The sequence below is a fragment of the Silurus meridionalis genome, chromosome 26 (genome assembly GCF_014805685.1).
Source record: "Silurus meridionalis isolate SWU-2019-XX chromosome 26, ASM1480568v1, whole genome shotgun sequence".
NCBI lineage: Eukaryota > Metazoa > Chordata > Actinopteri > Siluriformes > Siluridae > Silurus > Silurus meridionalis.
The window spans coordinates 18,063,342-18,090,654 of NC_060909.1; the positions used below are offsets into that span (position 1 = coordinate 18,063,342).

General features: G+C 45.2%; 3 protein-coding genes and 2 long non-coding RNA genes across 7 annotated transcripts; 3 read left to right on the forward strand and 2 right to left on the reverse strand.

Annotated features, from left to right (window-relative positions):
- Positions 1-187: 187 nt before the first annotated feature.
- On the forward strand, positions 188-8,537 carry pdcd4b (programmed cell death 4b). Of its 3 annotated transcripts, none has more exons than XM_046841049.1 (12): positions 188-342; positions 891-999; positions 1,369-1,668; positions 3,503-3,597; positions 4,128-4,241; positions 4,404-4,625; positions 5,981-6,078; positions 6,245-6,362; positions 6,615-6,722; positions 6,929-7,039; positions 7,438-7,577; positions 7,735-8,537. In XM_046841049.1, exons 2-12 carry the CDS (start codon positions 957-959, stop codon positions 7,793-7,795), a joined length of 1,410 nt encoding a protein of 469 aa, XP_046697005.1. In that variant the 5' UTR covers positions 188-342; positions 891-956; the 3' UTR covers positions 7,796-8,537. The 3 variants fall into 3 exon arrangements, with proteins under 3 accessions (XP_046697005.1, XP_046697006.1, XP_046697007.1); XM_046841050.1 differs by having other exon boundaries at positions 221-342; positions 955-999; XM_046841051.1 differs by lacking the exon at positions 188-342 and adding an exon at positions 425-741 and having other exon boundaries at positions 955-999.
- On the reverse strand, positions 7,899-23,678 carry LOC124380198. Its single transcript, XR_006924623.1, has 2 exons — positions 21,352-23,678; positions 7,899-7,950 (listed from the first exon to the last, which is right to left on the reverse strand). It is a non-coding gene; the product is annotated as an uncharacterized LOC124380198 (long non-coding RNA).
- Positions 10,670-21,688, forward strand: shoc2 (SHOC2 leucine rich repeat scaffold protein). The gene is made up of 9 exons (XM_046841047.1): positions 10,670-10,787; positions 14,695-15,721; positions 16,439-16,576; positions 16,863-16,993; positions 17,189-17,377; positions 17,567-17,689; positions 17,783-17,920; positions 17,998-18,115; positions 20,819-21,688. The coding sequence occupies exons 2-9, from the start codon at positions 15,025-15,027 to the stop codon at positions 21,025-21,027; spliced, it is 1,743 nt and encodes a 580-aa protein (XP_046697003.1). The 5' UTR covers positions 10,670-10,787; positions 14,695-15,024; the 3' UTR covers positions 21,028-21,688.
- On the reverse strand, positions 16,914-17,635 carry LOC124380199. Its single transcript, XR_006924624.1, has 3 exons — positions 17,503-17,635; positions 17,173-17,398; positions 16,914-17,053 (listed from the first exon to the last, which is right to left on the reverse strand). It is a non-coding gene; the product is annotated as an uncharacterized LOC124380199 (long non-coding RNA).
- Positions 23,679-23,742: 64 nt separating the features above from the next.
- Positions 23,743-26,832, forward strand: adra2a (adrenoceptor alpha 2A). The gene is made up of 3 exons (XM_046841052.1): positions 23,743-23,954; positions 24,053-24,574; positions 24,728-26,832. Exon 3 carries the CDS (start codon positions 24,849-24,851, stop codon positions 26,031-26,033), a length of 1,185 nt encoding a protein of 394 aa, XP_046697008.1. The 5' UTR covers positions 23,743-23,954; positions 24,053-24,574; positions 24,728-24,848; the 3' UTR covers positions 26,034-26,832.
- Positions 26,833-27,313: the final 481 nt, after the last annotated feature.

Genomic DNA, 27,313 nt, shown 5'->3' on the forward strand with positions numbered 1-27,313 from the left:
CCCGCCCCTCCCCAATCCACCCGTTCTGATTGGTTACGTCCTTGTCAGTCAAGAATCAATCATGACGTAATGCAGTGATTGGTTGCGCTTCTCCACGTCGGCCGCCAGGTGTCTCCGTGAACAACACGCGGAGAGCGCGCGCCTACAGAAAATACCAGAAGGCCCCTAAAATTCCGCCCTCCTCAACCTGCGCTTCCGATTGGTCGCCTTGGCGTCAGCACTTGAAATAAACGGGCCAATCAGAGCGCGCGTGGGGAGGTCCTGCGTCACTGAGTTGCTGGGCAGAGCGAAGATAAAGCGTTTGCACGGAGAAAAGGTGCTGCGTTTGGAGAGCGAACAGAGGTAATGTGTTAAAAGTGTATGCTTTTAGTTTTCCACGCATATTCTGCGTTTTATTAGCGCACAGTGAGCGGTTTATCCGTGTACAACGCGTTCGTCTGAAAAAAAAACAACCGCATCCGATTGTTAAATGGGGCTGACGCAGGTTTGTTAGTGGTCGTGTGTCAAATGCGGTCGTTCCCCTCTATTTAGGTTGCCTACGCAGGCTGCTTCCACAGAATGACGTCTACGGTGTCCGTAGTGCACTCGGTGCTTGAGTGTGCGTCGGTTTGGGAAACGCGCTTCTGCTGCTCGTGTATACACAACAAACCCGAGGTTCCACTGGAGCATGAGCGATATAACCGATATAAAGCAGTTCATTATTATTTTCTGACTGGAAAAGAAGTCTATAGTTTTATTTAGGTGAGATTAAAATGTGCTCATCATTTCACGGGAACGTTTTCGACGAGCTGCGGCGGCATGTCGGGACTCGTGTCCGAGTGGAGAAGGCTGTTGATTTGAAACGCGGAATGAATGAAAGTCTTATTAAATTGTTTATTCTTTTTTTTTAGGGTTTTGAAGATTGATTGATTAATTAATTGATTGGTATTTTTTTGCCTGCACGTCGGTTGGAAGTCATGGCAGCTGACTGTGAGGCCTGGCTGAACGCCAACCCGGTCGGTACGTGTGTCTTTAATACACTCTACAGTTTGTTTACTTCAGAGGGCCGCGTCACAAACCGATCACTTCTCCCTTCACTAGGGCCCTAGATTACACATTGATTACACACTATCTAGTGCACTCTTGGTAGAGTGACTGCTGCTTTTGGGTTTCATTTATTTACATTTTGTCCTGATGCTCTAATGGTTATAGATAATAAAATAGATAAATGAATGACTAAGTGAAGGACAACAGTGTAAAACAAATCCTGTACAAAATCATACCTTTGAACCGAGCCCTATTCGGCCCTGATTAGTTTCCTCGTGCGTCTCATCCGTGTGATAACGTCTGTTTATCTTCAGTCTGAGAACGTTCTCTTCCTTTGTGCAGAAGCGGATGATCTGAGCGACTCGTATCAGTCGGGCGGCGAGGAGAAACGCGGCTCCCGCAACAACGACGAGATCAATGGGAACTGGGTCACGGCACCGGTGGGGACGGTGCACGAGGCTCGACTCAAAGCCAAGGCCAAGCGGCGCCTCCGCAAGAACTCGTCCAGAGACTCGGGCCGGGGAGACTCGCTGAGCGAGAACGGGGACGCCTCACGCTCCGCCGCGCCCCCCACCAGCCCCAAGGGCAAAATCCTGGACCGCAGGTCACGCCTGGGCAAAGGGAGGGGCCTGCCGAAGAAAGGTACGAGGGAGGGGAATAAAACACTTAAGAGCTGACTTTTCTGTTCTCTACCCTCACCCTCAGGAATCTGCAGTACAGGAGATAAAGACGTAAAGGTGCAGTCTGGCAGTGTTCTCGCTAAACCCTCAACCTCCATTTATGCATAATTATATTACACGTTTCTATACACCAGCGTTGCTGAATTCTCGATTCTGATTGGTCAAACCATGTCACACCAGGCTGAAAGTTGTGCCGGCTGTAACGCCACTTGGTTTCTATGGTAACCTGCTCATGCACAAGGGGTTTGTACAGTGGACGTGAAGTTAAAACAAAAGCAGTCTCGAGCGTCAAAAGGTTTTCGTACGTTTTTCTGGATCGCTGGGGGATTTTTCTGGGGAACTTCACTGGAAAGGGTTTTTTTGTGTTTGTCGTTTTCAGTGTCTGCCTCTTTTCCATTTTTCTTTTTCTCTCAGTCTGTGTCTCTGGTTCTTTGTTCAGTCTATATGTAGTGAACTCTGCTCAGTGTGTGTGTGTGTGTGTGTGTGTGTGTGTGTGTGTGTGCACGCGCTCAGGCTATTTAAAGCTTTGCCTTTTCTGTATGTGAGCGATGTGCAGCAGGAGGAAAATCTCCGTCTTGTGTCTGATTCTGCACAGTTGCGGTATAACAGTGTAGACGAGAGCAGAAGTAACCAGACGATTCTTCAGCCACAAATACACAATATACAGCTTTGAGTGCCGTCGAGCAGAGGCTCAAACTTGGGTGGGTTTTTATTTTTTTTTAGGGAAGTGAAAGTGTTTTTGGGAAATGCTTCGTTTTATAAATGTCTTCACTCCCATCACTCGTCTGTGTAGATGTTCAACTCGGTTTCGCTGTGTGCTCGTGGAGATCTGTGCTCATTCAGCTGTAATAGTGTTTAGTAAAGTGATTGAGGGCGAGGTGAGGCGGTTTGGGGCGGGGTCAGTGTTCACGTTCGTCACGTTTTCATGCTGGAACAAGTTTGAAACACCTTAAAATTTAACACGTGTCTTCCATTTTGGGGAAGAACCACGTGGGTAGGAATTTCGGCTGCACAGGTGGATTCGGTTTTTGGTTTTTGTATCGGATGTGAGGGACGGTGTGAACGGTATTTTCCGTCACAGGGGATCGTTGGAGATGGAGACGATCCACCCCGACCTCGACTGCTGTCAGGAGAAAACCAGCAGGAATGTGGAGTGTGAAGCTGCAGATCTGATTACAGTGTAGGAGTGACTGCGGAGGCCACACTTAGAAAAACACTTCTCTTTTTATCATCTATCTATCTATCTATCTATCTATCTATCTATCTATCTATCTATCTATCTATCTATCTTGCTGTCATGCTCGTGTGTGTGTGTGTGTGTGTGTGTGTGAGATCTGTCTTTTGTTTCTTGTTCGCTCTTGATTGTGTAATAGACAATAAGGCAGACTGTTGTGTAATTCTGTCTAGTGGGAGGAGACGAGGCATGTGTGTACACACACACACACACACTCACTACATTAAATGGTGTGTTATCTGCTGTGTGTTTAGTGTCACATGGTGCAATAATTGACATTACAACTATGTTTAACAAACTTGACAGAATAATGTTAAGAGTGTGTGTGTGTGTGTGTGTGTGTGTGTGTGTGTGTGTGTGTGTGTGTGTGTGTGTAAGGCAGAGGCAGGAACAGTATGTACAGAGTGCAGAGCGTGTGTGTGTACATTTCGGCTGTGCTAGGCTCAGTGTGAAACACGTGCGTGTGAATACACAAATCCAGCACGTATGCACTGTTTGTCTCATTTGTGTGTGTGTGTGTGTGTGTGTGTGTGTGTGTGTGTGTGTGTGTGTGTGTGTGTAGGTGGCGCTGGAGGTAAAGGTGTGTGGGGAACACCAGGAGAGGTGTACGATGTCGAGGAGGTCGACGTCCGTGATCCAAATTACGACGAAGATCAGGTAGAGGGTTTTGTCTCGGCACCAGGGTGGTCCAGGCATGACGCACACACACACACACACACACACACACACACACACACACACAAGGTCACTCCTGCATTGCTTAATGAGACTTGCTTCAGCAGAAAAGTTTGTTCAAACCCCTCGACGTCTTTCACGTGGCGTTGGTTATTATGCGGTAAGCTTTATGAAATGACTGGGAAAGTTTAATAAACACACACACACGAGACGACGCTCGTAATTACGCCCGTTCCCACGTCACATGACCGTCGATCTCTTTATCAAGTAAACCGTAATTTTAGGATTTGGGATTTGAAGATGATGGGGGGAGGGGATGGGAGGGGATGATCTTCTTTACTGCTTTACGCATCAAAAATATTAATTACGTCATGACTTGAAGTGTAGAATTTAAATACAACAGAATGATTGTAGCTTGTGTTTATCTTTTGAAGAAGCACAAATGGGTGGGTGTCCAAATATTTTTGCTCGTATCCAGTAGCTCGAACCGTTGTTATTGTTGGTGTGTACAGGAGAACTGCGTGTACGAGACGGTGGTGCCGCCCCTGGACGAGGACAACTTCACCCGGACGGTCACGCCCATCGTCCAGGAGTACTTCGAGCACGGAGACGCCAACGAAGTCGCGGTACGAAGGAGGGAGCGATTTTCCTCAAAGCGTCGTCTCCTCTTTAATCCTTCGGTCTCTGAGTAGCGTGGCGTCAGTGCAGGATTACAGAGCTGCTGTTCACGATCTCATCCACACGCCCACACTCACACGTGTTCCTGACTTCTCTCTCTCCGTGTGTAGGAGTTATTAGGAGAGTTGAATCTGGGCTCCATGCGCAGCGACGTGCCGCTCCTGGCCGTGTCGCTGGCGTTGGAGGCCAAGGCGAGTCAGCGAGAGCTCACGTCCCTCCTGTTGTCTCGCCTGTGTGGTCGCGTCCTGAGCCGCTCCGACATCGAAGCCTCCTTCCACAAGCTCCTGAAAGAGCTGCCTGACCTGGTGCTGGACACGCCCACGGCGCCACAGGTAACCAATCACAGCGAGGAGTTCGAAAAAATATACACACAAACAAATAACCCAAGTGTACAAATGGGTGTGGCCTAATATTCTAATGATGTGTTTGATTGACATTCCACAGTATGAGATCTATGCATACAGGCGTGTGTGTGTGTGTGTGTGTGTGTGTGTGTGTGTGTGTGTGTGTGTGTGTGTGTGTGTGTGTGTGTGTGTGTGTGTGTGTGTGTGTGTGTTGTGCTGAGCCACAGAACAGAAAAGCCGAGGCAGCGCTTTTTCTCATCAGAACCTCTTCTCGCTAAATCCACAACAAAACACTTTTTCACTGCTCATCCCCAACACTGTCTGAGTTAATCAGACAAATGATCAACACTGTGATCACACACACACACACACACACACACACACACACTCGACCAGACTGTTTCCTCACCCTGTTGGTTGATCCTGATACGATTTAAATTGTCTTGTGCCAGATTCTGTCCACACACTGATCACACATTGTTTTATTTCTGTGTGTGTGTGTGTGTGTGTGTGTGTGTGTGTGTGTGTGTGTGTGTGTGTGTGTGTGTGTGTGTGTGTGTGGGGCTGAAGATTTGCACGATAGATGGATTTAGTTTGTGTAAATATTTAGTACAATGAATATAAATCGGTTGTGTTTGGGTTAAAACGAGGTTTTAGTCCGTCTACAATAATCCTCCACACATTTCTGAGGGGTCTTTAAAAGGTTCGTAGCTTTCGAACGGTTTATGAATTTCGATGTGTTGATAAAAGACCCGTGTGCTGTATTACAGCGAGACGCACGTTTTCACACGCACGCTTTACTTTCAGTTCAGTCAAAAATAAAAAGGAAAGTGATATTGTGCAGACAAGGCACACATGATCAACCACAGACTCGACTGCTGTGATGTACAGTATATTCTGTGGGTGCGCGCGCACACACACACACACACACACACACACACACACACAAAAAGCATGGAATTTTCCCTTCACTTAAACTCGGAGACTTAAACCAGCATGACGATGCACAAAGCCACTAGTGAAGATCTCCTGCTGTAGAGCTCCAACCCTATTGAACATCTACCTGACTTTACTTAAACACCCCTGTGGATGAATGAGCACAGAATCTCCACAGAATCTAGTGGACCATCTTCTCAGAAGAGTGGAGGTCATTATAACCGGGGACTCGATGTGGAATTGGACGTAAAAAAAAGTACCTTTTTTAATAATTACGACTCGTCGGTTTATTTTCCGAGGTTCTCAGGTGTAGGACCTGGTGATCGTGACTGAAATATCCATCTACACGATTCAGCTTCAGCGTTTTGATTATGAAATGTTTCTCTTTATTTTCTGTTTGTTTGCAGCTGGTCGGTCAGTTCATTGCCAGAGCTGTCGGAGATCAGATTCTCTCGAAGACCTACATCGATGGCTATAAAGGCAGAGTGGACTGTGAGCACGGCAGGTGTGTGTGAATGGAGCACACCTTCACTGGGTGTCGGTTTGGTTGAAATGTCAAAGCCGATCACCTGGCAACCCCTAACACACACACACACACACACACACACACACACTCCTCCTTAAACACACTTATACACACATACAGTGCAAATTTTTTGTTTGATTGACAGGGCTGCCCTAGACCGTGCTGCCGTCCTGCTGAAGATGAGCAAGGAGGCGGCACTCAAGATCGATAACCTCTGGGGCTCAGGGGGAGGCCAGAGACCCGTCAATCAACTTATCAAAGAGGTCAGGACTCCGCCCACTCGTTTATTTCGACACGAACGATTACGCCCGTACACTACACATTTCATAGTAAAAATAGATTTGAGTTATTTCCCTCTTCAGTGGACTGAAATGCGATTTTGAGCGCTGCGTGCAAAAGTTTGCATCCCCCGTGGTTTTTGAATGTTTATGAAAATGTTGAAATGTTATTCTGCAACAAGATTCTGAAAAACACTGACATTGTGCTTAGGAAAAATGTACGTCTGATTTCCTCAGGTAAACCTGCTGCTGAAGGAGTACGTGCTCTCGGGCGACACGGCCGAAGCGGAGCGATGTCTGCGGGAGCTCGAGGTGCCGCACTTCCATCACGAGTTTGTCTACGAGGTAACTTATAGAAGCACGAAGCGGCTTCATCGTTTATCCACGAGCAAAATGGTTTTTTTTTGTTTGTTTTTTTTTTGTAGGAAAATCTTTGGTACTCTAAAAGTGCCCAGTGGATTTCACAGATTATCTTCCATCTTCGTTGCGGATTGCGGCGGTTGTGGTGATTATTTAGAAACGAACGCTAATTGTTGCTCTTTCTCTCCCAGGCTATAATCATGGTTCTGGAATCCAAAGGAGACACGACGCTTCAGTCGATCCTCAAGCTGCTGAAATCTCTCTTCGACTCCTCAGTCATCACTCTGGACCAAATGAGAAGGGTATGATGCCACCTGCTGGACACATCTAGAATTTTTTCGTCTTCTCCCATTAGGGGGCGCCACAGCGGATATAAAAGGAAGAATTTTTGTAAAAAAAAATATTCTTTTATTAAACAAAGGCGACATCTACACAAATCCAGGAACATTTGAAAAAAAACCACATTCTTTGCTGTTAAGTGACTGTTTATGTCGAACGGATTCGCGGTGTGCGAACGCCTGTTGCTCAAATCTGTTGTCTTTATCATGCCGGAAATTGTACGTAACGCGTGTTAGTTTAAAATCATTATTTCTGAGGTTAATTTTTATTTATTTTTTTAGTCTGGAACAGTGTGGAATTTTGAAACGAAGAACATGTTGGACTGTGTATTGATGTAGATGTATGTTTTTGCTCGTGTTAGGGTTATGAGAGAGTGTACATGGACATTGCCGATATTAATATTGACGTGCCGTGTGCGTACTCCATCCTGGAGCACTTTGTGGACAAAAGCTTCACCACTGGAGTCATCGACAAAAAACTCCGAGACCTGTGTCCTTGTCGGTACGTGTCGATATACATTTTGTTTTTTTTATTCAAGCATGTAATCCATGCCAAATCTTTCATTTTAACCCCTGAATAAAAAAAAAACATTTCTACATATTTTTTCAACTAAATGATTATAAGCTAATCATGTGTTTTTTTTTTTTTTTTTTTTTAGAGGAAGGAAGAGGTTCGTCAGTGAAGGAGACGGCGGACTCGTCAAACTCGAAACATACTGAGTCGTCTGTGTCCCGTGTCCACTTCGTCGTCTGCTGCGTTTTTGAGGAAACTAGTGCTACTCGTCTAAAAACTGCATACGTGTGTGTATCCTACAGGTTTAGGTATATATATATATGTATATGTATCTCTCTCTCTCTCTCTCTCTCTCTCTCTCCTGACGAATGTAGAGCTTACGCAAAGGAACACAGCTGTGGAACAAACGCCCCCCTCCCCCTCCCCGATACACCATTAAGGTGACCAGATAAGCTACAACCCTGAAGAAGTGCCAGTCTCCTTGCAGGTTTTTTGTATTGTTCAGTTCACTGCCACTCTGCAAAACATCACCAAATATCCAACTCGACCTGCAGGATAACTCGAGCCAGACGATGTTTAAACTGACTTCACTTATCCAGCATGTATAACGCAAAATCCGCTTTGTCAGCATTCTCACCTTAGCAGTGTTTCTTTCTTTCTTTCTTTCTTTCTTTCTCTCTCTCTCCGCAATCTGCCTGAACTTTCTCACGCGCGTCCTCGTTTTTCCACTCGGTCTCCCGAAGACCTCCATTCACCAGATGCAACAGACAAGAAGACGGCAATACGGAGAAATGTGAAGCGATTCTTTCACCCAAACTTCATTGGGGGATAAAAAAAAAATATTTTATATTTTTGTCTGAAAAACACTGACATGGGGATGTTTCACCGGATGTTCTCGCTGTTTGTTGAAAATGGTTAAAAAAATAATAATAAAGCTTTAAAAAGAAACGGATGTTTTCATTTTTTTTTTTCTTTAATTTTAACTTTCTTTCCTGCAGGCATAAAAATAATCTCATCACGCTGTCGTTATAAATCCATACACCAGAAACGAGCACATTGTAGAAGATCCGCTCGAGATTTACATCTGATTTAAATACGTGAAGTGACTCGTCAGAGACGGAGGAATAAACGACAAACAAAAGTGGGACATTACAGCTAGAGTTCTTTTTACATTAGTGTTTATTTGTAGACTTCCTTTCTTTCATTTATTGTGTTTTAACCCCCAATAAACACCAGATTTCTTGTCATTTCCAAGTGTTTTATAAAGGATTAAAAAAGAAAACTAATGCATTGCAGTGATGTGTTAAATGAGGTGGTGATGATGAAGAAGCCCTGGGCCTCTTTTTCCACTCGTCCTACTGCTCGTGTTCCTGCTGCTCCCTGTGTGCCGCCTCCTGCTGTCTGATCAGCTCCTGCGCCTCCTGCTGCATCTTCTCCAGCTTCTCCAGAGTCACTGACTTCAGGGGCAGCAGCTTGGGTTTGCAGAGGACCAGCACGGGGACGTCCTCCACGGACAGCTGACCTACAACACGCACACACTGTGTTTACATAATCCATATCCCACTACATCTCCATTATTACTGTACACAGAAGCCATGAGTGCTGCCGCTTCACCTTGTTTAGGTAAAACCTCTCTGAAAACCGACTTCACTTCAGGCATCCTGAAGCTCCTCGATCAACACCTTTCGATAAAATTAATCACAAAAGAAAAACAAATTGCAGCTAAATATGTTCTTTTAGACACCAGATACACATTTAACACAGGTAAACGACTTGTTTTGAATATCGCGATATGTGAGTATCGAAAAACAGATATCGTGATGACCGGAAAACAAACGATATATCGTACAGAACCAAACTGCCCCGTTCCAATCCTCGTTTATTTTATTCGCTCTAAACTCGGTCTTTATTCTGTGTTTATCTTTTAGTCGCTATTTTAGCCTCTTATTTCATTCTGTCATTTATTTTGTATGCACTTAGTAAAATAATTGTATTAATAATCCGAAATTCTGACGAGTTCGTTCAGCATATTAGCTTTACTCCAATGCAATTTAATTATTATTTTTGATAAATGTAAAAATTAGATACAAAATTTGTTTTTGAACCGATAATTTGGACCTAAAAATGGAAATAAATACAATAAAGGCATTTAAAAGATTACCGCCTGTTGTTTACACCCCCGAGTCTCTACTTGGCCGAATCTCAAATTCCTCTGTGTAGGATTTAAAGTGCACTTAGAGCTATAGAAGCGTGCACTACTTTAGGCTCTGTGTAGTGCACATGTACAGGGGACAGAGGGTGATTTGGAATCGGGTCTTCTATAAGCAGTTGCCATGCTGTTCTTCTTCATCAGCGTATTTTGAGATCGAGTGCTCAGTGCTGCCACACGGCGGCTATTGCTATGTGTTACACTTGTTAAATAAAGCAATTATTTGATATACTGTATATATATATATATATATATATATATATATATATATATATATATATATATATATATTTTTTTTTTTTTGAATATCCGAAAAATAGAAATAGTAAAAAAAAAAATCTCCTATGTTGTTGAAAAAACGCAACATAAAAATACCAACTTAACGATAACAAATAAAATAAATATGCAATGTGTTAAATTACATACAATTTATACACATATTTATTTTATTTTTCATCGTTAAATTGGTATTTTTATGTTTGCGTTGTTTCATTATTAACATTATTTAAATCATTATTATTAATTATTAATAATAAAAGTGATGCTTGCAAAGCATTACTATTATTTTTATTATAATTATTAAATATTGTTGATCACAGCACAATATATATAAAAAATATTCCCCAAGAAAGCGAACGACTTTATAGTATTTAATAAGATTGGAAACATTTCATTTTTAGGAATAGTATAAAAAGTAAATACGTGTCAGAAAAAGAAATGTATATGAGGTCTCGCGAGAATATCGCTGGTGTAAGGAAGCGTACTGAACAACATCTCGCGATATTTGGGGATGAAAGACGGCCTGCGTGACGTCATTGAGCCGACAGGAAGGGTGGGGGAGAGAGGCCGAGTAAAAAAAAAAAGATGGGGTGTGGCTTGTGCGAAGGGGCGGGGCTTCCACGAGGGCGTGGTTTGCTCGCGCTGCAGCAGCGGTGGCGGTGTTGGGGAAGGAGGAGGAAACGGAGGATGGCGGAGCGACACCACTGAAGGTAAAATACACTTTTATACTCACACACACACCGCCGCTCGGCGCTGGAGATTTTATTAACCACCTCAAACGCCGAAATGTCCCGGGAACGCAGCGTCTGGACTCGCAGGTAGTTTAACCGGAGCTCGTGTGCGGCGCAGGAGCTTTAAAACGCTCCTTTTGTTCAGCCCCGGAATGGCCGCTGTGTCTCCGTGTGTGTGTGTGTGTATATGTGTATATATATATATATATATATATGTGTGTGTGTGTGTGCGCGCAGCTTGTGTATGTGTGTGGAGCTTTTTCTTTTACACAGTGTAGAGAAACACCGCCCGCTTTCAGAATTTCTTACCCGCAAAAATAATCCAACATGGTTATCGGCTGTCAGCGTTGCTTAATGACCGAATGACGGTTCGCCGCGTTCACCTCACCGCGGCGCGGACGCTGCACTCACGCGACACCGCGGCTCGACTCGAGGCCTTTCCTACAACAGCCGGACATTTCGTAGCTTAGCTTCAAAACCTCTGCTCTTTTTATTTTCTTTTTTTTTCGGTTTTATCCTATTAATCTACACCACAGACACTTTCAAGTTGTATTATAAATTATTATCTTAAATATAAATAATGACGCGGTGGTTTTATTTTATTTTGAACTCGTTTGTTATCTAACGCTAGCTAGCGTTAGCCCGCTCACGTCACTGCCCGTTTCCTAACTCGCGAATGTATTTAGCCGAACGCTGTATTTAATAATAATATTTATAATATAACAGCTGTTTGTTTGTTTAATGAATTTCGGGTTAAAATGATCCCGAATCGCTGTCACTGCGGGGACGTACTGGGACGCTGAGGTATTTTATTTTTTCTTAACCCAATCGTGTTCAGACAAATCCCGCCTTCTGGGTGCTGGTTGGATGTGACGATTCTGCCTCCCGCTCGTGATTGGCTGATAGCTCGTTTTCGCGCTCGGTTTGGGGAACAGACGTGTCGCCTGGCCAATTGGTTGAGTCCCGGAGGCGGGGTTTGTCTGAATGCGGGTGTGAAGAAGGGTTAAAGCTGTAGTTGGAGCGAAGATTAATATTAATATCTAATGATAAATGAATGAGGAAGAGGGAAAATGGCTATTTTTTGTTTTAGTTTTCCATGGGTTTATATGATTGTGTTTTTTCCCCTCCCTCCTCATATCCTGAGCCTGTATGAGAGGAGAAGTCTCAGCCTGTTCTCTTCCTGGTTCCTCAGGAGATCTTGGTGCTCTCATGGGCCCCTGTTTCCAGAAACGTCCCTCAACTTTTCGTCTCCTAGAAGTGTTTACTGGGGGATAAAAATACAGAAGGTTTCTCTTTATATCGGTGTGTGGAATCTGCTTGCTGGAGTGATTACTTTCACACCTGGTTGAACTTCGAGATTTCTTCACAGGCTTGAAATGGGCGTGTGTAAATATGATTTAAAGTTCGGTGTTTTGCCTTGGAAGCGCTTGAGGAAACGTCACACAACCGCTCACACACTGTTCCTTCACCTCACAGCCAATCAGCTTCAGAACGGACCAGGATTCCGAAGCCGGTGGTCAGAAAAGTGTGTAGTAACCGATGCACGTGAAGTTTGTGGGCGGGGCCTCTGGCATTCTAGTGTTGTATTCAGGGTTCCGCAACTGGAAAGACGTTTTTCTGTAACGTGCATACGAAGGCGTGTTCGGCTTCAGAATTTGCCCCTGTTCGTTTAATACATATTATAACGTGAACAACAATAATGCAGATGTAATCGTTTCACAGCTTCTCAGTGTGAACAACTTAAAGACAAGAAATCCATGTTCAGGGGCATTCAAGAGCAACACGAGGTGCGTCTCCTGAGGGGCGGGGCAAACACCTGTCAATCACTGCGACACACCGGCTCTCAGGCTGCGGTGGACAGGAAGACAGAGGGAGTGTGTAGTCGTTCTGCTTGTGCTGAGGGAGTGTGTAGTCGCACGGCGTGTCGGGGCATTGTGTAGTCGTGCGGTGGTGGTGGTGGTGGTGGTGGTGGTGGTGTGGTGAGCAGAGCTTCCGAGGAGCAACTCCAGCAGTGGGAGGAACCTGCTTCATGATCATCTGCAACAGTTTAATTATTATTAAATGTGTGTGTGTCTGAGAGAGAAATGCTTAGGACTGTTACGTGCTTCATAACCACCACTTTCCTGCTACATCTACAACTTCACTGTAACATGCTGTAGTTTCAGACCTGTCTGTGTCTCTGTGTCTCTCTCTGTGTCTCTCTTGATGTCTGTCTCATATTTTTTTGTTTCTCTTAACTTTATCTCTTAATATCCTTCACTATATTTTTCTCTCTTTTTTTCTGACCTCTTTTTCTTTCTTTCTTTCGGTTATACTCTCGTTCTGTTTTGATTTTTTTTCTGTCACTGTCAATCTTTTGTCACTTTCTCTGTCTTTTCTTTCTTGAACTTTTTCTCTCTCACTCTGTGGTCTTTTCTCTCTCTCTCTCTCTCTCTCTCTCTCTCTCTCCAGATAAGGTCAGGGTGAGTGTGTGTTGTTGCGTGGTGGTGAGCTCGCTGTTCACGGCCGATTCTCAGAAATGTGTCACATCAGGCCTGCTTTAAGAATCCAGACTAGAAGTGTGTGTGTGTGTGTGTGTGTGTGTGTGTGTTCGTTCTCTCTCATCAGAGATGCAGGATAAGGAGCATAAGTTATGCCGTTTGACCCATTTGCTGATCTCCCGGCTTCACTCACCACACACAGTTTCACTTCACTCTTTACTCTTAGTGTCTTTGTTTAATGGAGTTTTGTTTATAGTGTGTGTGGGTGTGTGTGTGTGCTGACTATTTTGGTGTGTATTTTACATCAGACTCCACATTCCCTGTGTCAGCGTTCACGTTCATCATGTTCAATAGGGATGGAGCTCTATAGCAGGAGATCTCCCAGCTGATGCAAAAAATCTTCAAGGCACCGACTTTGTCCAGAACGACGTGGTCATGCTAGCGCAGGTTTTGAGTCTCCTTGTTCAGGTGAAGGGAAAATTTCATGCTCCAAACATCCAACGACGTCTTATACGACCACGTGTCTCCGATTTTGTGGGAACAGTTCGGGGAAGAACCACGGATTGGTGTCCCTCTACTTTTGGCCGTAGCGTGTTCTTAAAAGTAGTGAACACGCCCAGCTGTCAGATCAGAATAAACCTGCGTCTTAGTGGTACTTCTGGTTTAGCGAGACATGTGACAAGGGCCAGACCCCCCCCCACACACACACACACACTTAACGCCGCCTCTTGGGAGTTCATAGATTTGCCATGGCGTTGTGGGTTCGATGGGGCGAGTGCTTGTTGTCTGTATTTGCAGTGTCCACACTAATACACTTTCAAACCGGCGTTTTCGTGTCACAGCGTGAACTGTGTGTGAAAACAGAGGCTTTCGTAAACGATGTAAATCATGTTTTCTGTGTTTATAAGAGGAATTAAACAGCAACTCGCACTTCTTTAATTCAAATATGTCATCAGTGTTTGTTGGACACGTCGCTACTCTCTCACTCACACACACACACACACACACACAAACACACACTGTGTTACCGCTTTCTTTAAAAATGTGCTGAATTTATTTATTTTTAAGCTATAAAGGTCTCATAACCTGCAGGGAGTCGCGGCTTTGAAGAGCGCACGCAAAGATTATTCGCAGCGGCATTAACCTTTCTGAAGCTCTGATCTGAGCTCGACCGACAACTCACGCCGTCTCACGCGCACACGCAGGAACAAGCAGCGGAGACTTTTCACGAGAGCGCGTTTGTACGCGTCCATAAATCTGTGGTTCTGTAAACAGACTCTGTTGAAGCGGCTCACACTGGTGTACACACAGACACACGGGCACCACACGCGGGGGTTTCGTTTATAAAGAAGCACACACACGTCAAGAATCTTATTAAACGTGTGTTTGTGTTCTGTGTTTTCCAGCTCAGCGTGAAAGATGCGACGTCTTCTGCCCCGTGTGTTTCGCCCTGTTGTGATCGAGTCGAGGGAGTTTGTACAGTTCAGACGAGCATGAGGCCGCTCGCCTCCCGTCACGTCGCTCTCTCTCTCGCCGAGTGTTAATGGGCACAGGAGCGCACCGGTGTCGCCGCCCATCACCGAACGCACGCCGCTCACACGCGCGCACAGTTATGTGCTCACGCGCCGGAGTATAGCGGACATTTTTTTTAAACGCTTTTTATTTGCGAACGAAAGGAGCGAACCAGGGAGAGAGAAAGAGACTCTCATGCGCCGTCGGGCCGAAGTGCTTTCACCATGAGCAGCGCTTTAGGCAAAGACAAAGACTGCAAAGAGAAGGAGGCCAAAGCGCTCTCGGGTAAAGAGCGCGACAAGGAGCACAAGGGGCCCACCGGCCTCGGGAAGGACGGCAAGGAGCCCAAAACCAAAGGGAAAGACGCCAAAGATGGGAAGAAAGACTCGAGCGGGGCGCCACCGGCCGTCGCTTTCTCCGTGGACAACACGATTAAGCGGCCGAACCCCTCGACCGGGATGCGCAAGAAGTCCAGCAACGCCGAGGTGGCCAAGGAGCTCGCTAAGTGCCGAGACGAGAACTCGACCCGCCTGGACCTGTCTAAGCGCTCCATCCACCTGCTCCCCTCCACCATCAAGGAGCTGACGCTGCTCACCGAGCTCTACCTGTACAGCAACAAGCTGCAGAGCCTCCCGGCCGAGCTGGGCTGCCTGTCGGGCCTGGCGACGCTGGCGCTGAGTGAGAACTCGCTCACCAGTCTGCCCGACTCGCTCGACAACCTCAAGCGGCTGCGCATGCTCGACCTGCGGCACAACAAGCTGCGCGAGATCCCGGCCGTGGTCTACCGCCTCACGTCCCTCACCACGCTGTACCTGCGCTTCAATCGCATCACCGCCGTCGAGAAGGACATCCGCAACCTCAGCAAGCTCACCATGCTGAGCATCCGCGAGAACAAGATCAAACAGCTGCCTGCTGAGATCGGTGAGCGTCTTTACAGAACAAACACACACGGGGTTCTGGGCTCATACCTACATTTATCACCACATTCTCCCATAAGCCTTTCTTCAACACCACCCTCACAAAAAGGAAGCGTGCGTGTGCGTGTGTGTGTGTGTGACTAAAATGAAACGAGTATAAAGGTAGTATATATACTGACAGGCTGAAGTACGGGATCGTGTCGGGGTTGAACTCATACAGGGTCGATTTCTTTGATCATCATCCTCAGAGTCTCTTGAGAAACATCTCCATTTCTAACAGCATGCAGATGTAACCATTGATAATCTGCACAAAAGAGGCAGGTTTTTTTGTTGTCTTTTTTTTCTTATTAATTATAACTGATGCTCCACGAGACCAAGAATTAAGTTATTGCTAAATTTGAACCGAAAGTAGGATTTAACCAAATCTCTCGCATACGTTTTATACAAAACAGCGGAAAGTTCATCACAATTCTGTGATTTTCCTCGAAATATTACGACTTTATTCTCGTATTGCTACTTTTTCATAATCAGATTTTTTTTTTACGTGGTACTAAAACACCATCATACAAAAAAAAAATACATTCCTGTGGGGAAGTTTTCCAGAATCAGGGCTGCTGAAGTTTCTCTGTATGTTCACTTCAACAAATATGCAAACTGCAGTAAGAATCACTGATCTTACTGTATAAATCTGATCTCTCTCCCTCTCCCTCTCTCTCTGTAGGAGAGCTGTGTAACCTGATCACTCTGGACGTGGCTCACAACCAGCTGGAGCACCTTCCTAAAGAGATCGGGAACTGCACGCAGATCACCAACCTGGACCTACAGCACAACGAGCTCCTGGACCTTCCCGAGACTATCGGTACTAATGACACACACACACCTTCATACACCTGACAGTCAAAGACAGTGTTCCACTAAACAGGTCTGCTTTTCTTCATCATACAACTTTATTAGTGCTGCAGGAAATCTGACTGCTTCAGAGTACAAAAGAAAATCAATATAATGAAATAAAATATTCTATATTTACAAATGTATTCAAAACACAAGATGCATATTAATGAATTTAAATATAATAAATTAACATATTTCACACGTACACCAGTTTGGTTTTCTCAGTAAGAATTGTGTGTGTTTGGTTGTTGCAGGCAATCTGTCGAGTATAAACCGTCTGGGGCTGCGCTACAACAGGTTGTCTGCCATCCCCAGATCTTTATCCAAGTGTCGGGAGCTGGAGGAGTTAAACCTCGAGAACAACAACATCTCCCTGCTGCCTGAGGTTCGAGCAACCCGCTGTCCTTCCCCTTTTCCCTTCATCTCTTCCCGTCTGTAGGAAAACCTCGAATAAACATACAGAGGACTGTGATTAGCTCTGATCAGTGTTTCTCTCAGGGGTCATGTGACGTTTCTCCGCCTCTTTAGTAATGTTTCTGTAGAAAACGTTTAGAATGTGTGTACCTGTGGTGGTCTACAGGGTCTTCTCTCGAGCCTGGTGAACCTGACGAGTCTGACGCTGGCGCGCAACTGTTTCCAGTCGTACCCGGTGGGCGGCCCGTCGCAGTTCTCCACCATCTACTCGCTCAACATGGAGCACAACCGCATCAACAAGATCCCGTTCGGCATCTTCTCACGAGCCAAAGTCCTCAGCAAGCTCAACATGAAGGTGAGATGAGGAAGTAAGAAACTGTGGATCAGAGAGAAGTGGTTTTATTTTTACCTCTACTAAAGTAGAATGATGCAGAGACACGAGCAGCATGTTTCTCTTTGACTTGATAAAGGAGCTTTTACTAATGATTTCATCCACAAACTGAGAATCACACTGCTGATCAAATGTGCTTCTTTTTGCCTTCAGGACAACCAGTTGACGTCGCTGCCGCTGGACTTCGGCACATGGACCAGCATGGTGGAGCTGAATCTCGCCACCAACCAGCTGACCAAGATCCCTGAGGACATCTGCGGCCTGGCTTCCCTCGAGGTACACAACACAAACACAGCGCAAAATCTGAATTGCAGGAATGTCTTCGTATCTCTGGTAGTAATTAATGGATGTGGAACTGCTGTCATGCAGGTCCTCATATTATCCAACAACCTACTGAAGAAGTTACCTCACGGCATCGGGAACCTGCGGAAGATACGGGAGCTGGACCTGGAGGAGAACAAGCTGGAGTCGCTCCCGAACGAGATCGCCTACCTGAAAGACCTGCAGGTAACCACACACACACAGGATACATCTCATCATTTCATTTACATTCAGAAATAATAGATGAGGATTTTTATTTCTAGAAACTCGTCTTGACCAACAATCAGCTGACCACGTTGCCGAGAGGGATCGGTCACCTGACCAACCTGACTCACTTGGGACTGGGAGAGAACCTCCTGCAGCACCTGCCTGAGGAGATCGGTAAACACACACACATACACACAGGTAAGTTTTCTTCCAGGAGTATAACGGTTGCCGATGGAAAAACAGTAAGTATGAATCTAAAAACACATTTCATATAATATCGTTTAAAACTGTGGGACGAAGCACGTCACACACAAGCATGGCTTCCACCACCGTTTTATTTTTTGGACGCTGACACTGTTTTCCCTTCAGCTCTCGTTTCCACGTCCTGCACTTAGAGTCGAGTGTTAATCTGGTGGCACACAGTCATTGGGCCACTGGTTCTAGATTGACAGCTGGTCTCTACCAATCAGGTGAAGGGGAGTTACTTCAGTGGCTGCTGTGGGTAAGTTTTACAGGTATGAAGATGGATAACCAACGTCAGATGGAGAACATTCACAGGTAACTGGACTGAAATATATTGTTCCAGGGTGGATTGGATGCAAGGATTTAATTGATCATGCCTCAGTCACCCACTAACAATATATTTCAGTTCTGTGACCTGATTGGCTGGAGGAGCTGTCAATCTAAAAACCAGTAGACCAATGACTATACTTAAAGCCTTACTCTAAGGGTAATATTAGGACATTAAAGAGCTGGACGTGGAAAGCAGAGCTGAGAGAAACTGTATCAGTGTACAAAAGATAAAATATACGTGGAAACGTGATTGTGTGCTGTGCAGATCACGTGTGCTTCGTTCTACAGTTTTGAATGATATAATATGGTGTTTTTTAATTCATACTTGGTATTTTTCCATTGGTGATGGTGATACTCCTGGTGAAAAACTGACCAAGTGTGGGGGCCCCAAAGGGGGACTAGGGAGTAAAGTAGCCCCTCTACTCTACTAGAGAAGATAATAGTAAGTTTAAGACAGCTGAGAGCTCTGCTCCTTTAGCTCAGAAGGTAAGGAGTTGGAGCTCTGGTCAGAAGGTCCTGGGTTCAAATCCAGGCAGGGGCATGTCACCCCATCTCTCCCCCCCTCTCAGTTTACATACACTGTTAAAGAACATGTTTATCACTGCATTCCTGAGTTTTCTACAACTCTTCATGTGACTGAATGATTCCAACACACATTATTGTCACAAAAAACATTAACCTTCTGGAACCATGACAAAGGTCATAAATATACATACAGCAACATGTTAAACTGTGTTGTAGAAAGTGTTTAATTAAACTGAAGTTACTGCCCCACTACCTTCCCCATGAGTGATTATTTAGTGTCTGCAGCTGCACTCAATTATAAAGACCTGGGAAACAAAGATCATGGCCTGGAACTAAACATGTGATTCTTTAAGAAGATACTGATCCTAACAGTGTCCTCAACAGTGCAACTAGTTCATTATTAACATTAAAAATACCAATAATGAACAATGTGTAGCTTCACCTCAGATCTCGTTGGCCCGTGTCCTTAGTTCTTTTGTCATAATTACGTTAAGATTGGTCTGTGTGGGAATCATGTGATTAAAGTCTGAAAAAAACTACATAACAGAAGAGTGAAAGACGACCCCTCACTAGTGCACGGCCCCATTGCGTGAGGAAGAAAACACAAGCTATGACCTGCTGCTGAGAGAAAAGGAAACCAAAAACCACCAAAAGAAAAGTCTATGAGAACTCAGCTGCTTGAACACAGGTGTTGGTGTCCACAGGCGAAGGAAGCTTTCGCTGCAGATGTGGCACCTTTGAGTCAACCTTCTACCAACATCACATAAATTAAGTAAAAAAACTAAGGGACACTATCAAACATTAGCTTTGCTGTCTGTATATTTTTGATCCCGTCATAATTCCAGAACGTGACAAAATTCAAAAAATATGCATTGACGTTTGAGCGACAGATGAACATGTTCCAATCATTCAGTCACAGAAAAAACCACAGCTGTAGAAAACTCAAGACTACAGAGATCATCATCTTTACCAGTGAATAAACTTCTTACCTGCACTGTACGTACCTGAGAGCAACAAGGACGACCCTCAGTCTCACACTCGTCCAGCTTCAGATTTGCTGTTAAATGTTTAAATGAAGGAAACACACACACAACTGCATTTTCTTTAATGAGTTTGATCACATAGAGGAAAAATTACTAAAACTATTGTTTCAGCTACAAGTAGAACTTTTCATCCAGGCGTATGTGCTGAATACAGGCGTATGAGCTCCACGCCTATGAGGCTGCAGTCACACTGCTGTCTTCATCTCGTGTTCCTGAAGACCACTCCACACCCTCAAGCCACACTCCACACCCTCCCCACTCCAACACTGCTCACTCCCACACGTCACACCCTCCAGCCACACCGCTCACTCCCACATGGCACACCCTCCAGGCACACCCACCTGTCACACCCTCCCACACTGCTCACTCCCACACGTCACACCTCCAGCCACACCCTCAGTCACACCCTCCCCCCTCCCACACACTCCACACTCCCTGCTCAGAGCAGAGAAATTTCTGAGATGTTACTGTAGAAAATGCTTGGACCGAAGAATTGCTATGTTTTAAAGGCCTCGAGAGCAGAAACATATGTGCTATCAGATAAATCAGATATAAGCCGTTTGCTCAATTATAACAGATTTGGCAACCCCAAAAAGACAGTGGCTGTAATCATCTAATTGCCAATTATGGTAGTTTTACCTTTTACATCCTAAAAGAGTAGCAACGGCAAGAAAATGTACCACATGACCCTGAGTCCATGTGGCCTTCCATCACTGATCTCTTTCCTCTGCTGTAGGAACTCTGGAGAACCTGGAGGAGTTGTACCTGAACGACAACCCCAACCTTCACGGTCTGCCCTTCGAGCTGGCGCTGTGCAGCAAGCTGTCCATCATGAGCATCGAGAACTGCCCTCTGAGCCAGCTCCCGCCACAGATCGTCGCCGGAGGCCCGTCCTTCATCATCCAGTTCCTCAAGATGCAGGGCCCGTACCGCGCCATGGTCTGATCTCGGCTCCACCACCCCCACGCAGATCCTGCAACACGAACAAACAAAACTCATTTACGTCCATCCGAGTCACTTTCAGAGAGGAGATTCCCCTCACACACAGGTTTAAGACGCCGTCACGGTCCTCGTAAAAACATAACGATAATCGACCCACACACACACACACACACACACGACCTAAAACTAATAATAATAAAACGTGTGTTCTGCTTCACTGAAAGAGATGAGGAGGCTGATCCCCCCCACACACACACGTTTCATTTCAGTGCGCTGTGAGGTATCAAGGCAAAAATCACAACACCAAATGGACAAGTGGAACAGAACTCTCTCTCTCTCTCTCACACACACACACACACACACACACACACACACACACACGAGGACAGTGTTTACTCCAAACGCCAATCACACAACACGGAGCATATTATATATAAATATAAATATAAAACACACCCTCTGCCGTGGACGTGTGTGAACTCTCAGAGCGTCGACGCCAACTTTATCAATTCCTTCTCGTTTTAAAACTGGTGTATGCAAAACCTTTTTTTTTTTCCCCTCTTCATTATCGTTTGCTGCTGCTGCCATAATTTTTGGTTGAGATTGTGTTTATCCTCTTGATATTCCCAATTTTTTAATAATAATTATTCCTTTTTAACAGCCATCCCCATGGTTTAGTTTTTGTACAGAGGTTGTTTGGGTGCGAACAAGTGTAGTCGTGAAAACCTTTTTATATACACATATACGAACATTATATATAAACACACACACACACACACACACAATGATATTGTGCCTATCCAGCACGAATGGCTGGTTCATCTTCTGAACGTAAATCACTCGCTCTTAAAGGCGTCTCATACCAATTTATTTCTTTTCTCAGCGTAAGATAATTTATTTAATGATTCTCTTCTTCATACTCAGACTGATTCATCGTGAGCTTGTAATGTGCTTCAGCTACATTAAAACATTTTTGGTAAAACAAATGATTTAATTAAACATAAGTGAAAATTTCTCTTTAATTTATGATCAATTTATCAGAAGACGTGCCCCCGAGTATCAGAGCAAACAATGATGAAGCAGCATATCTTCAGCATATCACTTACACGAGGATTATTATTGATTGTGATTTTTTTTTTTTATCTCTCAAATCGAGTCATAAATAAAATGTGTAAAAGTTTATAAAAGAAAAAAATGAAGCATATCAGATTTGAGGGGAAAAAAACGAATCCTCTAATTGAGCGAGTGGAAATTTTGTATTTTCCCCAGAAATGTTCTCGTCTTTAAACTTCGACGCTTAAAAACACGACACTTTTCCCCCCTGGATTTTTAATTCAGCACTCGTCTGATTGTTCTGCTCGCTGGCACTCAGAAATCTTTTACTTTTTAGCGTTTCGCTTTTTATGCACTTTGTAACTAAAATCCGGCGTCAGACAGATGTGTGCGTCAGACAGATGTGTGCGTGTTCAGCGCCAGCGGTTTACTCTTTTTCATAAAGGGGGCATTTTTTTTATTCACCTGCAGTGAAGTATTTTACGCTTTATTTAATCATATACACATTTGCATCGGTGGGTTAATTGTTTTTGGAAATCTTTTGGTTTTGTACATTGTTTTATTGAATCTTTTTTTTTTCTTGCATCACAAGACGTCCATATCTCTGGTATTATCATGACTTGTGTGTTAAAAGTAAATGACGACCCTTGATTTTTATTTTAAACAATTTGAATGGAATTGTCTTTATTTAGTATTATATTAAATATCAAGTGACTGTATGTTTAAAAAAAAAATTCCCGTGTAGTTTATCAAGCTTTTGTTTCGTCGTGTTCACCCTCGTGTTTAATTTCCTAACTTTTATTTTTAACCTTTGATTTCGTGTACACGTCTCCATCAGCAGCAGCACATCCGACAAAGCGGAGCACGATGGACCTCGCCGGCGCTGCTTTCCACCTGTTGCTGGACCTCCGACACGCCCGCGTGCGCGCACACACACACGCGAAGTTATAAGAGACTCGAGCGCACAGCGCGGACCGTCACAATGAAAAGTTGTAAAAAGGGCTTTTTTTCTGTTCCCTGCTCGCAGACACGCCACAGGCATCGCATTCCCGGTTTTGTATAAACGCTTAGACGAAACACAGTGTACATTTGGTTTTCTTTTCCTCTCTTTTGCGTAATTACAGTTAGCTGTTAACGAGATGGAATTATTATTGTTATGTGGAAAATAAATGCCTTCGATGAGTACAGAATGCCCGTGTCCCATTTAACACGACACACACTTTCTGTCTATCTGATGTGTGAGACGGAGACGGGACTGAACAGGGACTTAGGGGGAGGAGGAGGAGGACAGAGCAGGAACCAGAATGGTAATGATGAGATACAGGATGAGGACTGAGTAATGTGAGAGAAGGTAGGGGATGAACCCAGGACACAAGGGACGGGGTGAAAGAAGGGAAATAAAGATGGAGTGAAGACAGATGTGGTGGAGCCCAGAGATTGAAAATATGAGATAAATTATGAAAATCCGCTGAATGTTCAATAACGACTGACTGGATCAGAAAACAACGTCCACCAGTCCGGTGTCCATCTGCGTACAGCAGCTCATCAGCTCCATGTGAAACTGTATGAAGGCTGTGTGCGATTTTATTTTTTCTATCATTTGTGTGTAACTGTAAATCTGTGCAATCTAATCATGAGCGTGCACACACACACACACACACACACACACACTTGGTGGAAAACATTCATGATGCATCATTGTGTGCAGCGGTTTGACGTGTAATATTAAAACCGACCACTAGGTGTCCTCAAATCCCCAGCAACCCGTTATACCAAGTCTGCGCAGTGCGCATGTTTGAAACTGAACCGAGAGACACGCAAAAGATACCAAGCGTGAATATTAAAAAGTAAACATTTGCAGGATACCAAAAGAGAGAGTATGTACACTCCCAAACAAAAAAAAAGATAGTTTTAAATATATAGTTATACCTTTTCTGAAAGCTTACACATCTTTTATTTGTTTGTTTGATTAAAGTTTGGTGCTTCCCCATTCTGAGCTGTATCTGTTGCCAAGAGACAAAACACGCCTTCCTGCAGCATCATTGGCTACATCCATTCCATCTCTTTCACTCCTATGGGTGGACCGCGTCCCTAATTCTAACAGAGTGACCAATCGCATGAGAGCAGGGCGGGATTTATTGAATACGGGTAGGAAAGCAAGGAAATAAATAATGCACCTGTGCCCGGTTGCCGAGCGACGTCTAAGTTAGAGGCAGCGGCGTATTTTTTCCAGAAGAAGGAGGGAAATGAAGGAAATGAGGGGAAATGAGGGAGTGGCAGAGAGCGGGAGAAAGAGAAGTGCATGTGGGCACAAGCCGGCGGAGGAGCAGCAGATAAATGTGATTGGAGTGAGCTGGTGCTGAACGCAGGAGAAGCAGGACTGAGTGAGGAACGCTGATGATGTGACTGTCGCTGATGCTGGTGGAGCGACTTGGAGAGAGAAGTTATGCGCAGCAGAAGTAACCTTCTTCCCTCTAAGGGATTTCATCTCACCAAGGTGTGTAGAATTTTAACATTTTTTTTTACTCGATTTAAAAAAATTTAATGAACAAAAACACCAGAAAAATAAGTTTTGAAAAATGTGCCTTTTTGTAAAAGCGTGTCAAAAGTCCATATATTTAAACTCGTTTCTGCATGGTTTATATTGTAGGAGAAAGTGATGTTATGAAATCCACCTGAAGGTCCATAACTATGATGGAAAGATTTTCCAGCATGAACTGACGTAGTTGTTTCCCCATAACTGCGTGTCCGGGACGTGACGTGACGTGACCATGGGGGCGTTGGGATGCCTGAACGTGACCAACGGGACGAGCGGCGGTGCGCCGTACCCGCTCCAGGCGTCTCTGGTGGTGCTCGTGGTGCTGCTCATCCTCCTCACGGTGTTCGGTAACGTGCTGGTGGTGATCGCCGTGTTCACGAGCCGATCCCTGAAGGCTCCGCAGAACCTGTTCCTGGTCTCTTTGGCTTCTGCGGATATTTTGGTGGCGACTCTGGTCATGCCGTTCTCGCTGGCCAACGAGCTGATGGGATACTGGTATTTCGGCCAGGCCTGGTGCGAGGTCTACTTGGCGCTGGACGTCTTGTTCTGCACCGCCTCCATCGCGCACCTGTGTGCAATCAGCCTGGACCGCTATTGGTCCATCACGCAAGCCGTGGAGTACAACCTGAAGCGCACGCCGCGCCGCATCAAGTGCATCATCTTGGTCGTGTGGGTCATCGCCGCAGTCATCTCCTTCCCGCCGCTCATCACTATGGAGAAGGAGGGAGAGCAGGAGGTGGGGCGTCCGCTGTGCAAGATCAACGAGGACAAGTGGTACATCATCTCATCCTGCATCGGCTCCTTCTTCCTGCCCTGCATCATCATGGTGCTCGTGTACATCCGCATCTACCAGATCGCCAAGAGCAGGACCAGAGGAAGGGGAAGGAAAGAGGAAGAAAGGCGAAGGAACGACGCCAAAAAGGAGGAGAACGGCCACGAGAAGCTCAACGGCGAGTCAGACGACAAGGACAAGGGCGACGTCAACGGCGTGGACATGGAGGAGTCGTCCTCGTCCGAGCACAAGGATGACAACGCTTGCTCAAACAAGAAGATGCGAGCCAAGGGCAAGACCAAGCTGAGCCAGATCAAACCCGGGGACGAGACCGCCAGGCGGTCCACGCGACAGAGCGGCAACCGCGGGCGCTGGAAGGGCCGACAGAACCGCGAGAAGCGCTTCACCTTCGTCCTGGCCGTCGTTGTCGGCGTCTTCGTCGTCTGCTGGTTTCCTTTCTTTTTCACGTACACACTGACGGCGCTATGCGACTCGTGCTGCGTTCCCACCACGCTCTTCAAGTTCTTTTTCTGGTTCGGCTACTGCAACAGCTCGCTCAACCCCATCATCTACACCATCTTTAACCACGACTTCAGGAGGGCCTTCAAGAAGATCCTGTGCCGACGGGAGCGCAGGGTCGTGTGAAATCGACAGGACAAGACCGGAATCTGCACCGGCGTCGCTTGAACTTTAACCCTGTTCTGATTTGCAATGTGTTGTACAGCCAGCACTGAGCACAGTCTACACCATCGAGGGGGGGTGGGGGGTGGTGGGGGCGAGAAGCCAGGGCAGAGGGTCTTGTGAACGAGATTTGTTCCCTTGTTGAACTTTAACCCGCGATCCATTAGGACAAAACAAACGCGAGCTCACGTCAACGCAAAACCACCAACTTCCCACCCGTTTTTTTTCTTCGATTTGATTTCTTTACAGCTTGTGCAGAAGCCGCAGAAGAGCGCGCCGTACCGCCGCAGCGTCCATGTGATTTATTGCGAGGTGAGCAGCCGGAGGGGAAGTGTGTACAGTAAACACTAATACAGCAGCGTCACACAGGGGGAAAATATCGGCCCTCGATTTCACGCCTGCTTTTGTATCATACATCAATAGAGCGATAAGAAGAAAACGTCCTCCGGCAATTTGCTCTGTAAATAATCACAAATCACACAACGGGAACCTGCACACGCGCGCACACACACACACCCCTCAGTCATTCCCTATAATACCTGTGCTATGTATGTTGTGTATGAATGATAAATGCATTGGACTGATGTTTGAAAAACGTCACGCACACGACCAACACATTTTCACTTCCAATTCATTTGATGTTACAGAAAAAATTTGAAAAAATCTGATTCCTTTTGAATTCAGTATCAATAAAATCAGATGTTCTGCTGGGAAACACAATGGCTTAAGAATCTCTTGTTTTTGCTCACCACAAACAATCCCTTCATCCTCCCTCCAGACTAACGATGGGGTTTAATATGAGCCATCAGGCAAATCGATGTGGAGTCGCTCGGTTCACGGCAACGCAGGCAGTCGCTCGGCTTCGTGTCCCGCGGACGGCTGTGAGGGGGGGACGTGTTCGCGTGGCCGTGCTTTTTACACGTTATGGTGTTGGATTTGATATGAAAGTGAATGTGAGGTTAATGTCCAGGTTTCATTTACATTTATTTATTTTTTTTATAAATACTGATGGAAATAACCCAGAGTCTCATCTCTTCTCTGGTAATTGTTTGAAGTTTCTGCTATTTTGTCAGGTCAGATATTGAGAAGAAGTGGGTAAATTAACTAAATAAATACTCCAAGTGTGCCTGAGCATCATCTTCACCTCTTTCATCCATCAGAATTAAAGCATGATTAATTGACCACTTGGGTTCATTAGGAAATCTGGCAGAACAGTACAGAATATACACATTGATCTACATGAG

Bases quoted from the DNA above. Each gene is read 5' to 3' on its own strand.
- pdcd4b (XM_046841049.1), top strand. From the start codon at position 957: ATGGCAGCTGACTGTGAGGCCTGGCTGAACGCCAACCCGGTCG. The intron at 1,000-1,368 runs GTACGTGTGTCT...TCCTTTGTGCAG, and splicing joins GCTGAACGCCAACCCGGTCG to AAGCGGATGATCTGAGCGAC. The intron at 6,363-6,614 runs GTCAGGACTCCG...TGATTTCCTCAG, and splicing joins TCAATCAACTTATCAAAGAG to GTAAACCTGCTGCTGAAGGA.
- shoc2 (XM_046841047.1), top strand. From the start codon at position 15,025: ATGAGCAGCGCTTTAGGCAAAGACAAAGACTGCAAAGAGAAGGAGGCC. The intron at 16,577-16,862 runs GTACTAATGACA...TGGTTGTTGCAG, and splicing joins GGACCTTCCCGAGACTATCG to GCAATCTGTCGAGTATAAAC. The intron at 18,116-20,818 runs GTAAACACACAC...CCTCTGCTGTAG, and splicing joins GCACCTGCCTGAGGAGATCG to GAACTCTGGAGAACCTGGAG.
- adra2a (XM_046841052.1), top strand. From the start codon at position 24,849: ATGGGGGCGTTGGGATGCCTGAACGTGACCAACGGGACGAGCGGCGGT.